The sequence below is a fragment of the Cyclopterus lumpus genome, chromosome 22 (assembly GCF_009769545.1).
Source record: "Cyclopterus lumpus isolate fCycLum1 chromosome 22, fCycLum1.pri, whole genome shotgun sequence".
Taxonomy (NCBI): Eukaryota; Metazoa; Chordata; class Actinopteri; order Perciformes; family Cyclopteridae; genus Cyclopterus; species Cyclopterus lumpus.
Genome location: NC_046987.1, coordinates 16,297,870 through 16,315,929, shown reverse-complemented (window position 1 = coordinate 16,315,929; position 18,060 = coordinate 16,297,870). Strand labels below are relative to the sequence as shown.

The 18,060-nt window shown below is 43.6% G+C and overlaps 1 protein-coding gene across 1 annotated transcript in view; it reads right to left on the bottom strand.

Moving 5' to 3' along the window:
* Window positions 1-298: 298 nt before the first annotated feature.
* Window positions 299-18,060, bottom strand: part of eif2ak3 (eukaryotic translation initiation factor 2-alpha kinase 3) — a 30,253-nt gene continuing 12,491 nt past the window's right edge. The window contains exons 3-18 of the mRNA XM_034563104.1: window positions 13,281-13,475; window positions 12,959-13,089; window positions 12,266-12,527; window positions 11,970-12,135; window positions 11,690-11,815; window positions 11,311-11,433; window positions 10,943-11,172; window positions 9,731-9,843; window positions 8,099-8,221; window positions 7,452-7,601; window positions 5,792-6,374; window positions 5,305-5,478; window positions 4,985-5,158; window positions 4,697-4,798; window positions 3,850-3,912; window positions 299-3,091 (exon numbers count right to left, since the gene is read on the bottom strand). Coding sequence (XP_034418995.1) covers window positions 2,909-3,091; window positions 3,850-3,912; window positions 4,697-4,798; window positions 4,985-5,158; window positions 5,305-5,478; window positions 5,792-6,374; window positions 7,452-7,601; window positions 8,099-8,221; window positions 9,731-9,843; window positions 10,943-11,172; window positions 11,311-11,433; window positions 11,690-11,815; window positions 11,970-12,135; window positions 12,266-12,527; window positions 12,959-13,089; window positions 13,281-13,475 — 2,898 coding nt within the window. The 3' untranslated portion in view covers window positions 299-2,908. The remainder of the gene's footprint in view (window positions 3,092-3,849; window positions 3,913-4,696; window positions 4,799-4,984; window positions 5,159-5,304; window positions 5,479-5,791; window positions 6,375-7,451; window positions 7,602-8,098; window positions 8,222-9,730; window positions 9,844-10,942; window positions 11,173-11,310; window positions 11,434-11,689; window positions 11,816-11,969; window positions 12,136-12,265; window positions 12,528-12,958; window positions 13,090-13,280; window positions 13,476-18,060) is intronic.

The window sequence follows — 18,060 nt, the reverse complement described above, 5'->3', positions numbered from 1 at the left end:
ATATATATATTGTTTAATACATGTTTTGAAAGGGTCTTTATAATAATATCTAATCTCTCCATTTATTACAGTATTAAACTACCATTTCTGTGCACTGTACAAACACAGCTTGACATAAATACATAACACATACAGCAGTTTTTAGTTGCACTAAACCAGTGTCAATTATTCACAGAACTGACATTTCTGTTTTTTTATGAAAGCCATAACTCTGTTGATTGTTTAACTAATGATAACAAGTCTGAATGATTAAACTGCCCAACATCGACCCACAGACTGCACACCAAGGACACAAAACTGTACAAACGGTATAGAACGGTTTATTAAATTTAGACTTGTAAGAAGTCATCATATTCCAACACGCTCCATCGCAGGAAGCGCATTCATAATAACACCAACCCCAAAAGGATTGATCACGGCGTCAGAACATAAATAAAGCAAATAAACATATTTACAATTCACCATGGAAAAGAGAATTGGGTTTGTGCACAAAAACAACTCTGTATCCAAACAGGAGGCGTCAGAGACTGACGAGGGGTCGAGTCTGATTATTCAATTCAACCGTCCTCATGAAAAGACACCTGGACGGCAGGAATGAAGGGAGGATGAACACAAGTCAACAACAGCATGAAAAACCAACAGTGTATTCACATTTCCTTGGTTCCGAGTGAAAAGAAGAAAATCTCTAGATCCTCATATAATACACTATCGTCAATAATGCTGTTTTAAGTTTTAATGGTAGAAGCTGACAAGCTATTTACTACTGTAGGTGATTTAAGTTGTAAATCCTCCACAAACACGTCTTCAGATCACAATTCTCTTAGAAATTGACCAGTTTTGCAGGAGACGGATTTATCCTGGATCCTTATTGAATTTCCTTTGATATATCAGACATTGAAATCTGCAAAAAGGTGGTACATTGTCAGCACTTAAGTAACAGTACCTTCCATCGCTCAAAGTGTTCACATTTCCCCCTCTGACTTGAGGGTATGCCGTTTATGGAACTACTTTCTTATTCGTGGTGGACGTACAGTCTGTTTTGAACTGTGAGAACAGAACGGATCCTTTTGCAAGAAGAACGAGGACGGATGAAAAAACATTAGTTTGACTTCTTGTATCAAATGCAGTCAAGACTCTACAGTAATAAAAATTAAAAAAATGCTGAATAATTATATATATATAAAAAAAAAAAAAAACTGGCATTATTTATAAAAAAAAAAAAAAGAGAAGATAAGAAGATCCTTAGAAAAGTACAATCATTGAAAGCACATTACAATTAGCAGTGTGTGAAGTTACAAATGGGTCATGTGACTCTCCCCAGCACTTCTTATGTACATTAAACAATGCTTTTGTGGATCACATGACCAACATCAGGTCCAGGTCCCCCCAGTAGACGATGCAGAGGGGATAAAACAGTATCGTCTCTCTTGACTAAATGCTATTTCTCTTCGTCGTGGGAGGGCTGCACACCTCTAGTGTTTGTCGAGCTTCACCGGGAACACCAGCTGGACAGAGGTCCGAGCCCACGGTGACGCAGTTCCCGGAAAAATTGGGAGGTGAGTTTTTCAGTTACAGAAAAGTACACTTTACTGACTCTCTAATGGCACTCTGGTCCTGCAGGCTCGAAGCAGGGCAAAAAAACCTTGGTGCCCCGGACGTGTGAAGACAAACACTGAGAATAATTTTCCAACAACGAGAAGAAGAGGTGACCATCATCGTCACACTGTAACATTCAGCTATCCGTTAATGGCAGAGATCATCCCCCCCCTCCCCCGACAGTATATCACACTATCTTACAGTTGCCTTCTGGAAAAAGCCATTTACAAGCAACGGCGCCTTACAATATGTACAGGATTGATCGAACATATCTTCTGAATTCATTAACAAAGAAGAAACAAAAAGATAGAAACTGATTTTTTTTTCCCCCTTTCATTTATATTCACAGAGCAAAGAGGTGGTGTTGGGGGAACAAATGATTGAGCACCTCAGTCATTGTGTAAATTTACAAACTGCGTCCAAGTACTGGCTTTAAGATATACTCACACTCACCCCCTCACTTTCCTCATCAGGTACATGCAAAGAAAATGACAGGAGCCAGCCGCTCCGCATTCATTCAGAGGCCGGGGGCCACTTTCTAAAGGCAAATCATATCGGATAATCCGGATTCATAAACTCTTCTCTACTCAATACATTGCCTTCTCTCATTTAAAAAAAAAAAATCAGGCATATTGGGTGCAGAACACCAGATAGTGCTTGTACCAGTGATCAGTACTGGTCGCCGGTAGATAGGATGATCAAGCATCAAAGGCCCCTTTGGAGTATCCTCTCGGTTTTTGATACCTGAGGTGTAGCGTGGGTGAGTGAACACTGGCTGAATGTTGGGAGCAAGCAGCGTGTTGTGACCGGACCGGCGTCAAATCATATGTTAAGCAGTTCTCAGCATGTCTGTCAATCGTCTCGAGAGTACCAGAAGATCGACTCAGCCACGGCAGGGTGAAACACGGCAAAATCCGTTAGTTATAATGTCCTGTGGATAATTGCTGAGCACACACTGCCCATCTGGTACTCCGAGGCATTTAAAAACAACCACTAAGAATTAGTTTGCTTGTACCGCCTGAGCCGAGAGCTGGTCGTGGACGTTGCAGAACGGCTGTTGCTTTTAAAATATTCTTTCACTTGCAAGTGTGATTAAAATTGGGGAGCGTGGGCATGATGGTGTGCGAATATGTAACCAAGGAGAGTAACTGTGCAGGACTTTGTCTCGCCGCTCTGAAGCCACGCAGATAAATTCCTGCACGGTTTGTCGTTCTTGAGAGTTTTTTGTTGTTATCTGAGGCAGTGTGTGATGGCACTGGGGGCTGAGGTGTTTCTTTTGGGCTGCAGACCAGCAGGAGGAGAGGGGGGACTTTCAGTTAGTCGATGTCTGGCGTGAGGGGCGGCCCATGGACGAGGCGCTGTATGTGCGGGAGCGCTGCCTCATGGCCAGTCGGCAAGGCAGCTCTAGCTCCTGGAAGAGGGGGGTCCCCGTGATCTCGGCCGCCTCGGGACGCTCGCCGGGGCTCCACGACAGCATGCTGCGCACCATGCTCAGCTACACACAAAGAGGAAACAATGGTGTTACGCAACAGGGATGCCAATGCTAATACTGTCAATGAAATAATACAGAACACACACACACACACACACAGTGCAGGACATCTTAAAATAGAACAGTACACAGCTAGTAAAGAGGGAAACTGGGATAACAGGGCGAGGGTATTTCCAGTGTTGGAGAATCACAGATGATGCTTTGGGATTATGTTAATCTCCTTTTAATACAAAGTAAACAGGAAGACAAGGTAATGAACAACCCCACACCAAACCCCTGGTTGTGGTATTAAAGAACATATGTAAGTGATTTAAATATATGGATGGTTTGATTCTAAATGGTTTATTATTGAAAATTACACATTTTAATTCCATATTATGTTGACGCAACAGTCTCAGATAACACTGCTGCTGTTTATATTTTAGTGTGGAATGTGAATATGTGCATTTCACTTCATATCCTGTTGATCTGATGGAAAAATAATCAAACCACACCTCCTAATTGGATTAGGTCATCAGATTTGACTCACCGAGTCTGTTAATGTTGTGAGTCATGTGGGCATCAACCCAGGTGTTAATGTGGAGAGATTATTAAATCTGTGACAACACACAATGAGAATGAACCCTCCCAGTTTCTGGACGTGTCCCAATTTATTTATCTCGAGAACAGGCAACAAATTAAATAAATAGAGGCTTTTATTTTTCTCGGTTCACATGCAGTTTGCAGTCACAGCCACTAGGTGGAGGCAGTCGGTCACTCACCTCCTGAACGTTGTTTTTGGAGAAAACCTCTGGGAAGCGCAGCGCTCTCACCTCAGTCAGCGTCTGGAAGAAAGGATGTAAACACCTGTGAGCGGAGCTGTGCTAGTGGCTCATCAGGCCCTTTGTTACTGAGACAAAGACACCACGGTCCATCGCGCGCGCGCGCACACACACGCACACACACACACACACACACACACACACAATCTACCGTTTAAATTGACATGAATGACCCTGCAGTTTGCCCAACAGTTTTCAGACAAAACAGAATAATGAACTGGAATAAAAGACATAAACTGCCTCATTCTCGCTCTTTTCTTCCAGCTTAAACAAACCGCAGCAGTGGGGATTCTACGGGGTCATAGAATTCAAAATCAGAATCAGAATTGTTTATTTGCCAAGTACGTTGATCATACGAGGAATTTGACTCTGTGAAAAGGTGCATAACAATAAACATAGAATAAAACAATTTACAGTTTTGGAATGTATCTAAACATTTATTGTTTCCCAGTTTTTAATAGTTCAGTTTTGGGTAAAAATTGAACATGAATTTAATCATCTTGTTTTTTGTTTGATTCGTTTGATCCCTTTGGTTATTTTTTCTTACATAGCCTTTTGTCTTTTGTGATGTTTTCTTTTCTTTTTTCCAATGCTTCAAAAACTAATTTGTAACTGTATTATAAATATATTATAGGAAAATCCTAAACACAGACAAATACAGTCTAAATTGACAACAATAATCAGATCCTTGACAGTTAAAAAAGCCAAATTAAAAGGGTCATTTATTGCCGTACTACAACCCCTTTGGGGAATTGATTATGATGACGGTGTATATTTGCGGACTCACCCTCACTCTCTCCATCTGGGTCCTGAAGGGATACAGCAACTCAAACAGGATCAGTCCAAGAGAGTAAATGTCCACTTTGTGAGAGTACGAGTTTCCAGAGAGCTGCCAGGACCAAAAAAAAAAGATGGAGTTTGAGAGTCCCTGTTTTAGAGGTAGAAGACCTACTCACTTTGCCCAGAGATACACATTAAAAGGAGATCAGATCCTATCATAGTGTCCCTTTATATTTATTGTTCTGGTGAAAAAATGTTGGCATGTTAAACGTTTAAACGTTAAACGTGTGCTCACCTGCTCTGGGCTCATGTAGAGCTTGGTGCCGACCTGGCCCGTGTGCCGGGTCAGCAGCGGGGCGGGCGTCAGGGCGCTCGGCTCGTCATCGTCCTCCTCCTGTTCCATGGCCGTCACCAGGCCGAAGTCGCCCACCTTCACCACGTCATCCATAGTGAAGAAGATGTTGGAAGGCTGGAGGACCAACGGAGACAGTTACTTTTCAGCTATCCATTAATATGCCTCTTCATATATACAATGACAGTAAATCACATCATATACAGTGGAGTCATCTTATTGTGTGTGTGTGTGTGTGTGTGTGTGTGTGTGTGTGTGTTCACCTTGAGGTCCCTGTGCATGAGCCCCTTGCTGTGCAGGAAGTCGACGGCCTCTGCAATCTGGAGGAAGATATCGAGACACTGGTTGTGCTCCCTCTGCTCCGGGAGGCAGCGCTGGGCCATCCAGTCCTTCAGGTTCTCCTTCCGACAGAGCTGCATCTGGATGTACAGGTACACCTGGAGACGGGAGGGGAAGTACATTGCGATTTACATCCAATTTCTTTTTAGAGAAAAAAGAAAAAAAGGGCAACTCTCAAGTGTAAGATCTGCAGCTTTCTTTTTTGTTATTAAAGTGTTGTAAATATGTCCTTTTCTCACCAAAATGATAGAAAACATGCAATGCAAAAACTTGGTTTAATAATGGATATTCTTATGATTTCAGTGTTGCTAAATGAAACAGCTAATGCCCACCAGCAGGTATCAAAATTGAAAAAAGAATATACTATGTATGAGACATTAGCTAACTACAGCGGAGTGAGTGATGACTGACCTTAGGTGAAGGCTGGACTCGCTGGGTTTGAGGAGTTGGCGGGAGAGCCAGGGTAAGAGAGGTTGGTCGGGGGGGAGAGGAAGAGAAGGGCGGGACGGATTCCTGTTGTCGGGTGCGAGAGGAAGACGAGCTGTTCTTATCCGTCGTTGTGCTCGGGCTGGCTGCACCGGAGGCCGAGTGAGAGTCAGAGTCCGAATCTGTGTCCGTGTCCGTGTCAGCGTCAGCGTCCCTGTCGCAGCCTGAGTCCTCAAACACAATGTCAAAGGAAGAAGAGGTGCAGTCGCTGGGGCCGCGTGGAGGACAGAGTTCAAAGGAGTTGTGGGTGTCCGAGGCATCGTGGTCCGCCTGACTGTCCCGCTCAGACATCAGGCTGTCGTGGCCCAGCAGCGGGTGGAAGGACAGGTCGCTATCGTCAACGCCAAAACCCACGCCAACGCTGCTGGAGAGCAAGGCCCGCGTGTCCACAGAGGCCTCCAGAACGTCTCCTCCAGGCCCGGAGACCGGTGACACCGAGCTGGACACTGGGACTTTGACTGACAGCGCCTCCATGTGGTCAAGGAAGCTCATTGGCCAGTCGGTGGTGCTGAAAGAGAGAAAGGAGGGTTGTTGCTGCAAGGCTAAGACTAATCATTCAAGGTGAATTGTTACAACAAAACAGTATACAAAATACAAAGTAAACAAACCAAGTGTCCAGTTGGGGGTGCCACCACACTAACAGTTAATTTAAATTATTTTTTATATTCTCTCTGAATGGTTATCTGGTGCTACTTTTAGCTTTAATCCGCCCACCAAACTTTAAAGGGATATTTTCGAATGTTTTGAAGTGGGGTCTCATGAGGTAATCATACATAGTCAGTGTTTCAGCCCCCAGTTCGGAGAAAAGCAATGTACAGCTGTGGGAGGGGTCAGCACCAAAACCTATTTTATACACCTAAAAACAATTTAAATAACTATAGCCGTTTAAGTGTACGTTATATTTAGAATTATTGCTTTACCTCAACTTTCAGACAGCCCTTTTGGGATGACAAACTGAATCCAACTCATTTGACAGAAACAAATATTTTACCACGCAGAACATGGGAGCTGCTGGTCTACCGCCGACTCGATAGGTTAGTTTGTTTGCGTTAGTGTGTGACTTTGATAAGATTCAACAAAGTCACACAACAACAGAGTAATCGATCGAGGCAGCAGTCGGCCAGCAACTCCCGTGTTCGGAGAGATAAAATAACCACCGGTACCTTAGCTTTGCTCTCGTGATGGAACTCCTGTTTGGTTCTCCAAACTGGGGGCGTGTCGACCGCCATCTACTGTACACTGATTATGGATGAGTAGCTCACACAACCACACTTCGAAACACCCAAATTATTCCTTTAAGTTAACTGTCCCAAACATGCTGGTGTGATTATGCATGAAATTACATTTTTCATGGCATCACCTGGCATTTAAACATCTGTCCTAATCAACCAGTGAAGTGAGGCGAATGATGCAAAGTCTGTAGAGTAATAAATATCAGAGACGTCATAGTTCCTCCTGATGGGAGGAACACGTCTCTTAGCGTGGAAGCAGTCCCTGGACAACAGACCCCATGGCAGTGTTCCTGGACATGTTTGACCTGCTGAGCTGTACAGAGTGACAGGTTTAAAGAAAAAACCTGGATTACCTGGCGTCTTTCAGCCACCTCTGGTCCATCTGCTCTTGCCAGCCCTCGGGGGGGCTCTCCTGCCAGGCGTTGAAGTAGCGGATAATCCCTGGATGCTCCAGCTTGGCCAGGGCCTTCACCTCTCGCATCACCTTCTCACGGGCCAGCTCTCTGTGTGACGTTACACTGAGCATTAGAGTGTAACTCACATTCAGGACGACCACATCGGGTGCCACATTTTCAGGATCTCAAGACACAAATCCTTTGAAATCCCGCTAAGACTTTGCTTCTTTTTTTTTTCTTTTTTTTTTTTTAGACAGTCTTATACCAAAAATTTTGAACTTCATATGAACCCAGTCTCAATACACAGAGGGCTCAATACATGCTTCAGCACAAACAGAGATCCTAAAAATATAATTTTGTTTGATATGAGTGGTGTGATGTACCAGTCAACGACAGTATGAAATGAAAATACACGCAGAGCTGCTGTCAACTGAACACAAAATGTCCATGCTTGACAGTAGGAATATAAACACGTGGCTATTATTTGTACCAAACTGTCAGTTTTGCCTCTGTAGGTTGCGGTTTACATAATTCGTCCGGAGAAAAAAAAACGAGAAAAAGGAAAGAGCGAGGAGGACTGTGGTGTGCCCGGCGAGAGGCGCTACCTGTTGGGCAGGCGGATCCGTTTGATGGCGTAGTCGCAGTCGTCCACTTTGTTCCGGGCTTCAAACACAACACCGAACCCCCCGCGGCCGAGGCACTGCACCGGCTCAAAGTCCGTCAGGTACCTGGGGAGAACACATTTTGCTTGTCATTTTTTTGTTGTTGCAAAAGGGCAAATCACGCTTAACAGCAGAAAGGAGCGGGGGGTGTGTGTGTGTGTGTGTGTGTGTGTGTGTGTGTGTGTGACGAAGTGTTATCACCTACTTCTCTGACACATTTTAAAGACCAGGGATCAGTGAATGCACTGTGGCCAAGTAGGCTGATTAAGCAGGTGATTACCAGTGAAGGAATTCACAGCAGCCAAATCCCCGTCAAGGCTGGCTGTGGCTGCCGAGCTGTCAGGTAACTCACAGCTCAACAGTATCATGAGTATAAACTAATGATGTGCCGACAGAAAAACACGGCTGTCACTCGGCGACATCAAACTCTACATAGAGGCTGAATAACTACAAATTAAAGCGTTTTCCTTTGCAAAACAGTATCAATCGTAAGCGTTAATATTGAATGAACTGTTGTATAACCATAAAATTCCATGGCAAGATGATTTTAAGATTAAAACTTAAAATCGATCAATACATTTGTTTTTTGGCATTTGTTGTTTACAGTTGTGCTTATGTCAGATAGATCTCCTGTTAAGTGAAGTGATCATTCTCTGTCTTAAATACATTTTCAATGAAATGTTAATTATATATGTTTTGAAGAAACATAAGCACCTGTGTGGGCATAAATGCATTCTATATTGGGGGGTGTTTGGCTCGGTTTTTAAACCACTGCTCCACACCCTGGTTAAGCATTCCTTCTCAGACTCTTCTGGGGATTGAAGGCGTCTTATTAGGAAATGTTTGGGCACACGTGCTTCCTGATCTCTATCTGCCTCCCAATGATCCTGACTCATGCCCACCCCAGCTGCTGCAGCAGCCACCACATTTATTTAGGGAAGTTTCTTCTTGGTGAAAGCAATTTGCATGGTTTGCAGCAGCAGCTTTAATGGAAAAGGGGAGGGGTGGGTGTCATTTTAGGATGGATCAAAATAGGAGAATGTGCCAGTGATGACAGCAGGGAAAAAAAGCTGTTTAATCAGATTCATGCTTGCGTTAAAGGGGAAGAATGAAAACATATAAACTCCATCGATCATATTTGGGATGTCCAAAATAACATTAAAAAACTTCTGACAATGTGCTGACAGGGATGTAAGGTGACACTGCGACCCTGTGGCAGATGCTGCTGGGTGGGGTGGGGTGGGGTGTGCGGGGGCCAAGGTCATTTTCATTTGATGGCAAACAGCTGAGTTATCCAATCATGCACTACTACGACTTGCATCTCCCATCTCTGCCTTGTCCTATCGAGGCAGGCTGGAAGACCAGTGGTCACCATGGTAACAGTGCCGAATCTGTAGCTACACCTTGAAAGAGTGTGACACGCGTTTGCAACTTTCAAGCGTGAGGATAACAATTCCCAGCGGAGCAGCAGTGTTTTGCCAAGCTCTCCTGAGTCATAATAAAAAAAAATAATTAAAAAAAACATTTACAAGCATGTTCTGCCTTCACCGTCACTGTGTGTTAATGATTATGTACCTGGACACATATTCACTGGAACGGGTCTCCATAGCAACCGGCTCTTTGGATTCCACAACCTCAAGGTCAAACTTGCAGTCTGTCTGGCACTGTGTCTCTGACTCTTTCCGTTGCTTTGAGGGACAGAAGGAGGAAAGCAAAGACATATAAATGTAAAAACACAAACATATGCCACACAGGGCAGGAAGTGTATAGCACTTCTGCTCTGATAGAGATATATATATATATATATATATATATATATATATATATATATATGAATAGCAAGGTCGTTGACCTCTTTATATTTTGCTTCAGAAATACAGAATTGAGTCATCACTACAAGAGACAGGAGAGCGTAAAATTCAGAGAATTACAATTTCCAAGATTAGAGACATAAACTTGGACATTCTCTGAGATAATAAAGTCGTAAATGTACTAGAACATTTTTAGTTGTGTTCTTTTTTGGGTCAGGGAACCACATCGCTTTACTTTTTCATCGCTCCATAGATGCCACCGGTGAACAGGGAATGAAAAAATACGCAGAGGTTAGTAAGGAGGTGCAACAGGATGGAGCGTGAATCGCTCTTTCAATTCACTATGTTGCTTTCTTCTGAATCGGCCAAATTCCCGCCCATGTCTCTTCAAAGTTCAGATGCCAATGACAATATGGTGATTCGGAGCTAAAAATCCAGAGTGATAACTTACGGCTGAATTTGATGAGGTCATCCACTGCTGCATAATACACAAGCAGCGGCAGCGATAAGGTTGAGCCAACCTTGCAATGTGGTTCGTTGGAAAATGTTTTTCTTCTCTCACAAATGCACAACTTTAATCTCAGAGAGTATGCAATTTGTTTTTTACTTTAATTTTGAAAATTACCCCTCACCTCCATAATACATATTACTCCATAATAACCTACAATGTACTGTATATATGCATGTATATACGTAATATGCCATTGGACAATAGAGTGTGAATCGTAATTTGAACCGGTTTTATCATCCAAATTAAAACCTGGATATGGCAATTTGAGGAAATGTGTAAATTTAGACAAAATCAAATGGAGCCATTTCTCCGTACAGAACCTTGATCAGAACCATGAAGATGATTCACTTGTGGAAACTGTTTTTAGTCTGTTTCAGTAACTGTGCACAGTATCTCACATTAACACTGTATGACAAGAATAGCCACCAGCAGTCACTGTCAGTATGGCTTTTCTTGTGGTCTTACCCTCACATAGGCCACCGGGGCGGGAGGGTGGAAGAACTTGCGGACGATGTAGGTGGTGGCGGCGATGCAGAAGACGATGGTGCCGAGGATCTCCTTCCACCAGGGCAGCAACAGTACGGGGTCCTTCCTCCTGCGACTCTCAGACCCCGCCCCGTTTCCCTTTATCAGGCTGACGGCACTGTTGCGTTTCTCCCGGTAAAGCTTGCTGTAGGGGAAGAAGTAGCCGTTGTCTGCGGAGAAGAAAAAGCAGAACACGAATAGTGGGGTTTATGGTCCGTTTTTGTCTGTCTCAGGCAATTCACATTTATTTGTACACAAGATTTGACTGTGTTCCTTTACAGCCTCAGTGTTCAGTGTCAGGGCCTCACCATATGGATACTGAAGGATGGACAGGGCTCCGTTGCTGTATTCTTCATGGGAGAACTTGTCATTATTCAGACACTTGTCAAATTCATCAGAGCCGACCAGGGCTGGTGTCCGAGATGGGGAATCTGTGCCAAGGACAAGATGAATATGTTCTTTGATCTCGGTAGAAGGGGGGGGATCAAAAGAGTCGGAATAACAAACGCAAGATAAAACACACATGAATGGGAATAAAAACAAAGCTCTGAGCAACAGAGAACAGGCCCAAAAGGCTGCTAATTAATTATAATATTTCTTGAAAACAAGACACATAATCACTTTGTGTTTAAAGCAATACTAATGAAGCCATGGTTGGCTGATTAGACAAAGGAGGTGTAGACTTACGGACTAGAGGCTTCCACTTGACTGTGGGGAGTGGAATTATGTCCTTGACCGATCCAATAGCTTTGGGAGGGAACTTTTCGCTGATCCTCACTGAGGACTGGAGGTAGAGCTGTCCCTGGTACATTCCTGATGGAACCAAGTATAAAGACATGTACTTGATTCACTGGGAGAAAATATGCAACGCTAGAGAATATCTACTGAGTACAGAAATTGTAAATAACCGCAACTTCACATTATGAATGAGCACAAGCACAAAGCGTGAGCGTCTGTGTTTATTTACCAAGGTAAACACTGGACTGTTCTGCTCCTCTGGCCTTCTCAGAATCATTGTCGTCGTCGTCCTCATCGGTTTCCGACTGGTTGCTGTAGGCGTTGTCGTCGAACAGGGCGATGGGTGTGACTTTGCCCCCGCCCACCAGCCAAGCCGAAGCAATGGGTGTGCAGAACTACACAACACAGGCGATGCAGAATGAGCACACACTTAAACAAAAAACTCAACTTAATTCAAGAAAATAAACCGCTGCAAACACGCTCAGTTTAAATGCCACTAAATTGCAGTTCATCACGTCTCTCTACCTGACGTTCCCAGACCAGCTGTCCGTCTGGCGCTGTACTGAAGGCCATGACCTTCCAATCGGGAACAGACACTTTGATGACTAGTTCCAGGTTCTGCTTTTGCCGGTTCTCCGTCTGTCCGCCCTCTTTTGGTTCGTCGACGATGACCCGCTGGCTCTCCCTCCAGGCGTCGCCGGTCGCCACCTCTCCCTCCAGGAAGTTCATGCCGGACTGCGTCTCGGGAAGGAGCTTCAGCTCAAAGTTCCCAACACTGAAGTTCCACCTGGAATCAAGAGCGATAAAACACACTTGGAAAAAACCGTAGCGACCGATCACAATCAGGGGGGTCAAATGAAAGATTTATGAATGATAATTATTGATTATCATTTTTTTTGTTTAATAAATAAATCATTCATGAATGTAAACAATGTGTATATATGTATCTAACATGGGCATGCTGAGAGGCAGATGGTAGAATATTGATAAAAAAGAATAGATAAGATTATGACAAGAAGTAGATAAAGCCAACAGGTAAAAAAAGAAGACATGATAATGTTAACTCCTCGTGGCTAAAAGGTTAACCAACTTTATTTAAAAGCACCAATGGAAAGTCAATCGAGTGTCTCTCATCCTGGAACACCACACACGCTAGTGGCTGTCCTATGTTTCAAAGTGACTGACCGACAACGACAAGGTTGATAGAACAAAACTCACTTCTCCATCCCCGACCGCGGCCTGATGGCTCGCACAGTCTTCTGAGTCCTCTGCAGCAGGAGCACGTCTTCGGCCTCCATCTCCTCATCCCCCCAGCGACTGCAGCCCACCGCGGAGCAGATGTACCGAAGCTGAGGCAAAAAAAAAAAGAAATTGGAGGGTTATTCTAATGTTTTAATGTGGTGAGAACAAGCTGGACCGCTTTCAGACAAATTACGGTTTCTTTAACTCACTCTCTTGGTAAAAAAAGAGAAAAAATTCAAAAATAATCTCATCTAATTCAAAATGTAATACAAGATTTACCTCAACTGATTTCACTGACCTTGCCACTGTAGGCCCCCAGGCCATAGGTCGTAAGAGATTTGCCCCCAACCAGGACAGTGTCCTCCCCGATCCGGTAAGACGAATCTAGCAGGGACTCCACACTGAAAGGCACGGCCTCCATACTCTCCCTGTCCCGGTTCCACTGGAACAAGGCACCGTCCAGTGAAGGGATGACCATCTTATTGCCAAACACCTGCAGGAACAGACAGGTTGGTTTGAAAGCCGTCGAGGTCGAGCGACGACGTGTCAAAAACGAATTGATGCTAAGGAGTTGGAAAAGCACATATCCCAACAGAAGAAAGAGGGAAGGGATTTGGTATTTTCTTGTTTAACACAAAAAACTCCTGTACAACGGAAGTTGTAAGATTTACCATCTTGGTTGTTCCAAAACAAAAACGTATGCGCAGGAAGAGGCCGAACCCGGGGATCCTCCGTGGATTGGTCCCAACTAATTCTGACATTTTGGTGGATTAGTTACAGAAATATAACATGACTTAATCTTTATTAATTTGAAGAGGCAAAGCTTCCACTTAAAAAGTGTACAACCTATTGTTATGAAATCGTCTGAGGTCTGCTACATAAACAGCGATATCAAATTGTGTCTTCTGATATTTAATTTGTCAAGATTAATTGCCACACAAACTCCTTTTCTGTAAATTGATATCGGATTGCTAACGTCTTTGCAAATGTTATTGTGTCTTTACGTCTTGTGAGACGATGTTTGGGCTGGGCCCCTTAATGTTACGTTACCTTGTGCTCAGATCAGATGTTTTGGTGAGAATGTTTTTTTTTTTTTTTTTTAAATGTATGGAATATCTTCTACAGTTTCTACAATTCTTTTTCACAGATCCGACAGACAATCGTTCAAACCCAAAAACACTGGCCGACACACATCTGCTCACATGACTACAGATTCTTGGCCTCCGCACCCTTGGACTCGATCCACCGGCTTGGTGGGACCATTACACAATTAAGAGCCTAAGTAATTAACCTGGATTTTTCTAAAAGCGTGCAACCGTGGAGAACGTGTGTGTGTGTGTTCCTGTGTGTGTGCTATTAGGTGCTCACTGGAGGGGGCCAGCGAGGATGACATCATTGCAAAAACCTGAGCCCTAATCCTGATTTAACCTCCACAGCTTTAGCTCGTCAGAGGGTATTGGGACAATTGTTTTTCGTCACTTCTGTCATTATTATACAAAGTCAGTCATCAAGAATCTGGACGTCCAAGTTGTGACTCACAATTTTTCAACAGCAGTGTTTGGACCAATTAGAGATTCCTTATCCTGACAAAGGACACTTCTAAGAGGGATGGACAAGTCAGGGGCTGCTGGTGTCAAACCGTTGTTTTACAAGTCACAGTAGTCTCTTTAAAAATAAGTCTGTGTAGCGGCTTTGTGGGTGGATTAAAAACATGCCAAGAGGGAGAAAAGTGTCAGAATGATTTACTCGAGAGCGGAGGTGATGTCATCTGTTTAAGGGGAGGAGGGGAGGTGGTTTGGAGACAAGGTGAGGATAAATTTAGCAAGTGAAAGGAGGAGGGGTTAGCAATCTGACCATCACATCACACCATGTTGGTATGGCTGAGGGGGATGAGTCACCCTGCCTTAATCCATGTCTCTGAGCCAGCAAAGTCTGCCAGCCCCCAGAATCGTGTCTCACTGCTGCTCGTCTACCGATCTATCGCGTGGCCTGCAAAACTCTCACATCAGCAAAGAAGTTGTCAAAAGTGACGTGAACAATAGAGATTTCTGAGTGGCGGCCAGCAGGCCAAAGTATTCAAACCCCCTCTCCCAGCTTTGTTCTGTGGATTAAGTCAGAGTTCAATGTTGACGCTTTATTGGCAAGTGGGCCATAAATCGACTTGCCCAGAGTAAAGTGGTCATGAAATACCAACAAAGACTAAAGTTAATTTGTCATATGTAAACTTTTGCTAGATTTACAAGCCCAAGCTGACAATCCTTATTATTGAGCCCTTATGACCTTCATTGTTATCATCAGTCAACACAGCCTTGAAAGCAATAATTAAAGACAGACACAGACACAGAGAGACACAGAGACACAGACAGACACAGAGACACAGACACAGAGAGACACAGAGACACACACAGAGAGACACAGAGACACACACAGACACAGAGAGACACAGAGACACACAGATTTATATTCATCCAATTATGACAACATTTCTTCATCCCAACTGAATTCAAGTTTATCTAAGTGTGGTTTTGATATAGGGAAATTCCAAAAATCCAGCTCAGTGTCACAAATGTTATGACTTTAGGGCATCAGACCTGCAGATGTTATTATTATTTCTCACTGGTGGGTACATTTACTCATGTATCTTTAAAAAATGTATTTCATTAAAATGTAAATTTGTAATTATTCAAAATTTGCAGCTGCTTAGTTTTACAGAAAGAAACAAGGTTTGAGGAAAAGATTAAGTTCTTGATTTAATGAAAAACAAAAAACAAACATCAAAGCAAATTAAAAGGTATTCTTTGATGAGTTGTGTATAATTAATGGTTTGCTTTACCCATGTTTTTGTTTTGTTTTTAAACAGTCTTGTTGTAGGTTTCATATTTTTGCTTGGATTTAATATGTTTTCTACTTTTGAAGAACAGCTAAACAAAGGATTTAAGAAAGCCACTTAAAGAAAACATTCTCAGTGATCAAAAAAAAAAAGAAGCTGCCTGCTCAGCACAAATGCTTTTTCTCTATCCTTGTGTCTCTTTTGCTATGAATTTCCAATGCCTATTAATGTTTTATGAGCTATAACTCCCATTCAAGTCTACAACCCTCTTCTCGTTTTTGAATGTGTGGATGCTATTCTCACAAATAGATCGGCCACCAATCATTCAGTTATTTTGAAGGCAACAATCTGTTGGCTGCAGTGAGCATGAGGTTACATCTGCAGTGTGTTTGGGCTACTATACTGTATGTGCACTGTATTGCCTCATCTCTATTAGGGGGGCTTTAAAACGATTTATTATATTCACTTTTTTTTTTTTTTTTTTTTTTTTAACAGGGGCATTCATCCAAAAATGAGCCAATGAGCTGGAACACTTGATGATTGTCTGCAATCATGTCACCCTACTCCGGGAGTTGTTAGGGGTGGGGGAGTCGGATGGTGGTGTGTGTGTGTTTGTGTGTGTTGCTGCCGCTGCTCCAGTGATCCTGTCAAACAGTGTCAGCTCGCACCCGTCTCCAGTGTGCCACTGTTGGTCCACGAGGCTAGTGCTCAACTTAAAAGGCAGCAGACAAAGGGGGGGGAGATAAAGTGATGCTGGTTGAGCAAAACAGAACACCCCCCCCTAAAAGTGGCCGGCACAAAGATCGACTTTCTGCCAAAAATATCGCCAGTCTTGCCCTTTTTTAATTTCCTTTGCCACGCTAGAAGAATTATTGCCCGTCACAGCGCCGCTATCAATCGTTGTAATCGTTGTAGCGGGGATCAATGAAATTCTCCCATCGTTCATTCATTTACAACGCATTCCGGCAGATGGTATGGGTGTGTGTGTGTGTGTGTTGTCTGTTATGTGATGACATCATCTCTGGTCTGAGGCATTACCTCACCTCCCCTTATCACCTCCCCACTCTGTTCTTCATCCTTTAATGTCCACCCAGCATGACTCACTCCCCGTTGGCACAGACTCCCTCCATGCAACCCCCCCCCCCCACCCCACCCCACCCCCCCACCCCCCAACACCCCGGAGCGACTCCTGGCTTTTTGAAGTGATGGCTTCTTTTTCTGCAGACAATGCTGTTTGTGGCTCTGCTGTCCCTCATTTCACAAATAAATAAATAAGACGACACAAATACACACTGCAGCAGTTGACTGGCTGTTTCCTCCGCGGCGCATGGAGGCCAGCCAATGGCACGACAGCAGACACCCCCTAGCCTCTAATCACTGAGCAGACTGGTGTCTCAGGGACCCGGCATGCACCAATGAAACCACTGCTCGGTGCTGAAGAGGCATGGGGTAGGAGCTTGTGGCAGCCCCCCTCCTCCTCCACCAACACACACACACACACACACACGCACGCACACACACACACAGACATCCCAGGTTATGGAGGGAAGAGAGGGCAAAGCTAGATTTAAACTTCATCGGGTGAAGAGGTTCAACAGGTGAAAACACACTGATAGAGGAAGTCCAAGACACAGACACACAGGCAGACACACACACACACACACACACACACACACACACTTTCATAACAAATGACGTCACAGCGAGTCATCGGGTTCAGCGCTGACAGGCAAATGAAAGCCAACAGGTGAAAACACACCGACAGAGGAAGTCCAAGACACAGACACACAGACACAGACACAATCCTCGTCACAACACGAGCACACTGGAGGATGACAGGAGGATGTTACACGTGTGTCTGTCTATGAATTCATTGACACTTCCTGTGAAGTCTCACACACTGAACACACATGGAAAGGCGAGTAAACAATGCAATGTCCTCAGAGAGACTGAAGCAGCTGTGACATAGAAATACGTTGTTACTGTGCTCTACTAGTTTCTAGTTGTGTGGTTACAATTTATTTGTTTTATTTTAATTTGAATATTTTAATGTTTTACATTCCAATGTCTGAACATTGTACATAATTAAAACGTCATTGCTCTTTGAAAAGGTGTACTTATTAATATTCTATTTTGTTATATCAGTGGCATAAAATGGTCTTAAATGAAAATAACATTTTGAAATTATTTGGGGGAATACATACATTCCGAGAAAATCATGACAGACCTGATACTGATTGACTTTCCC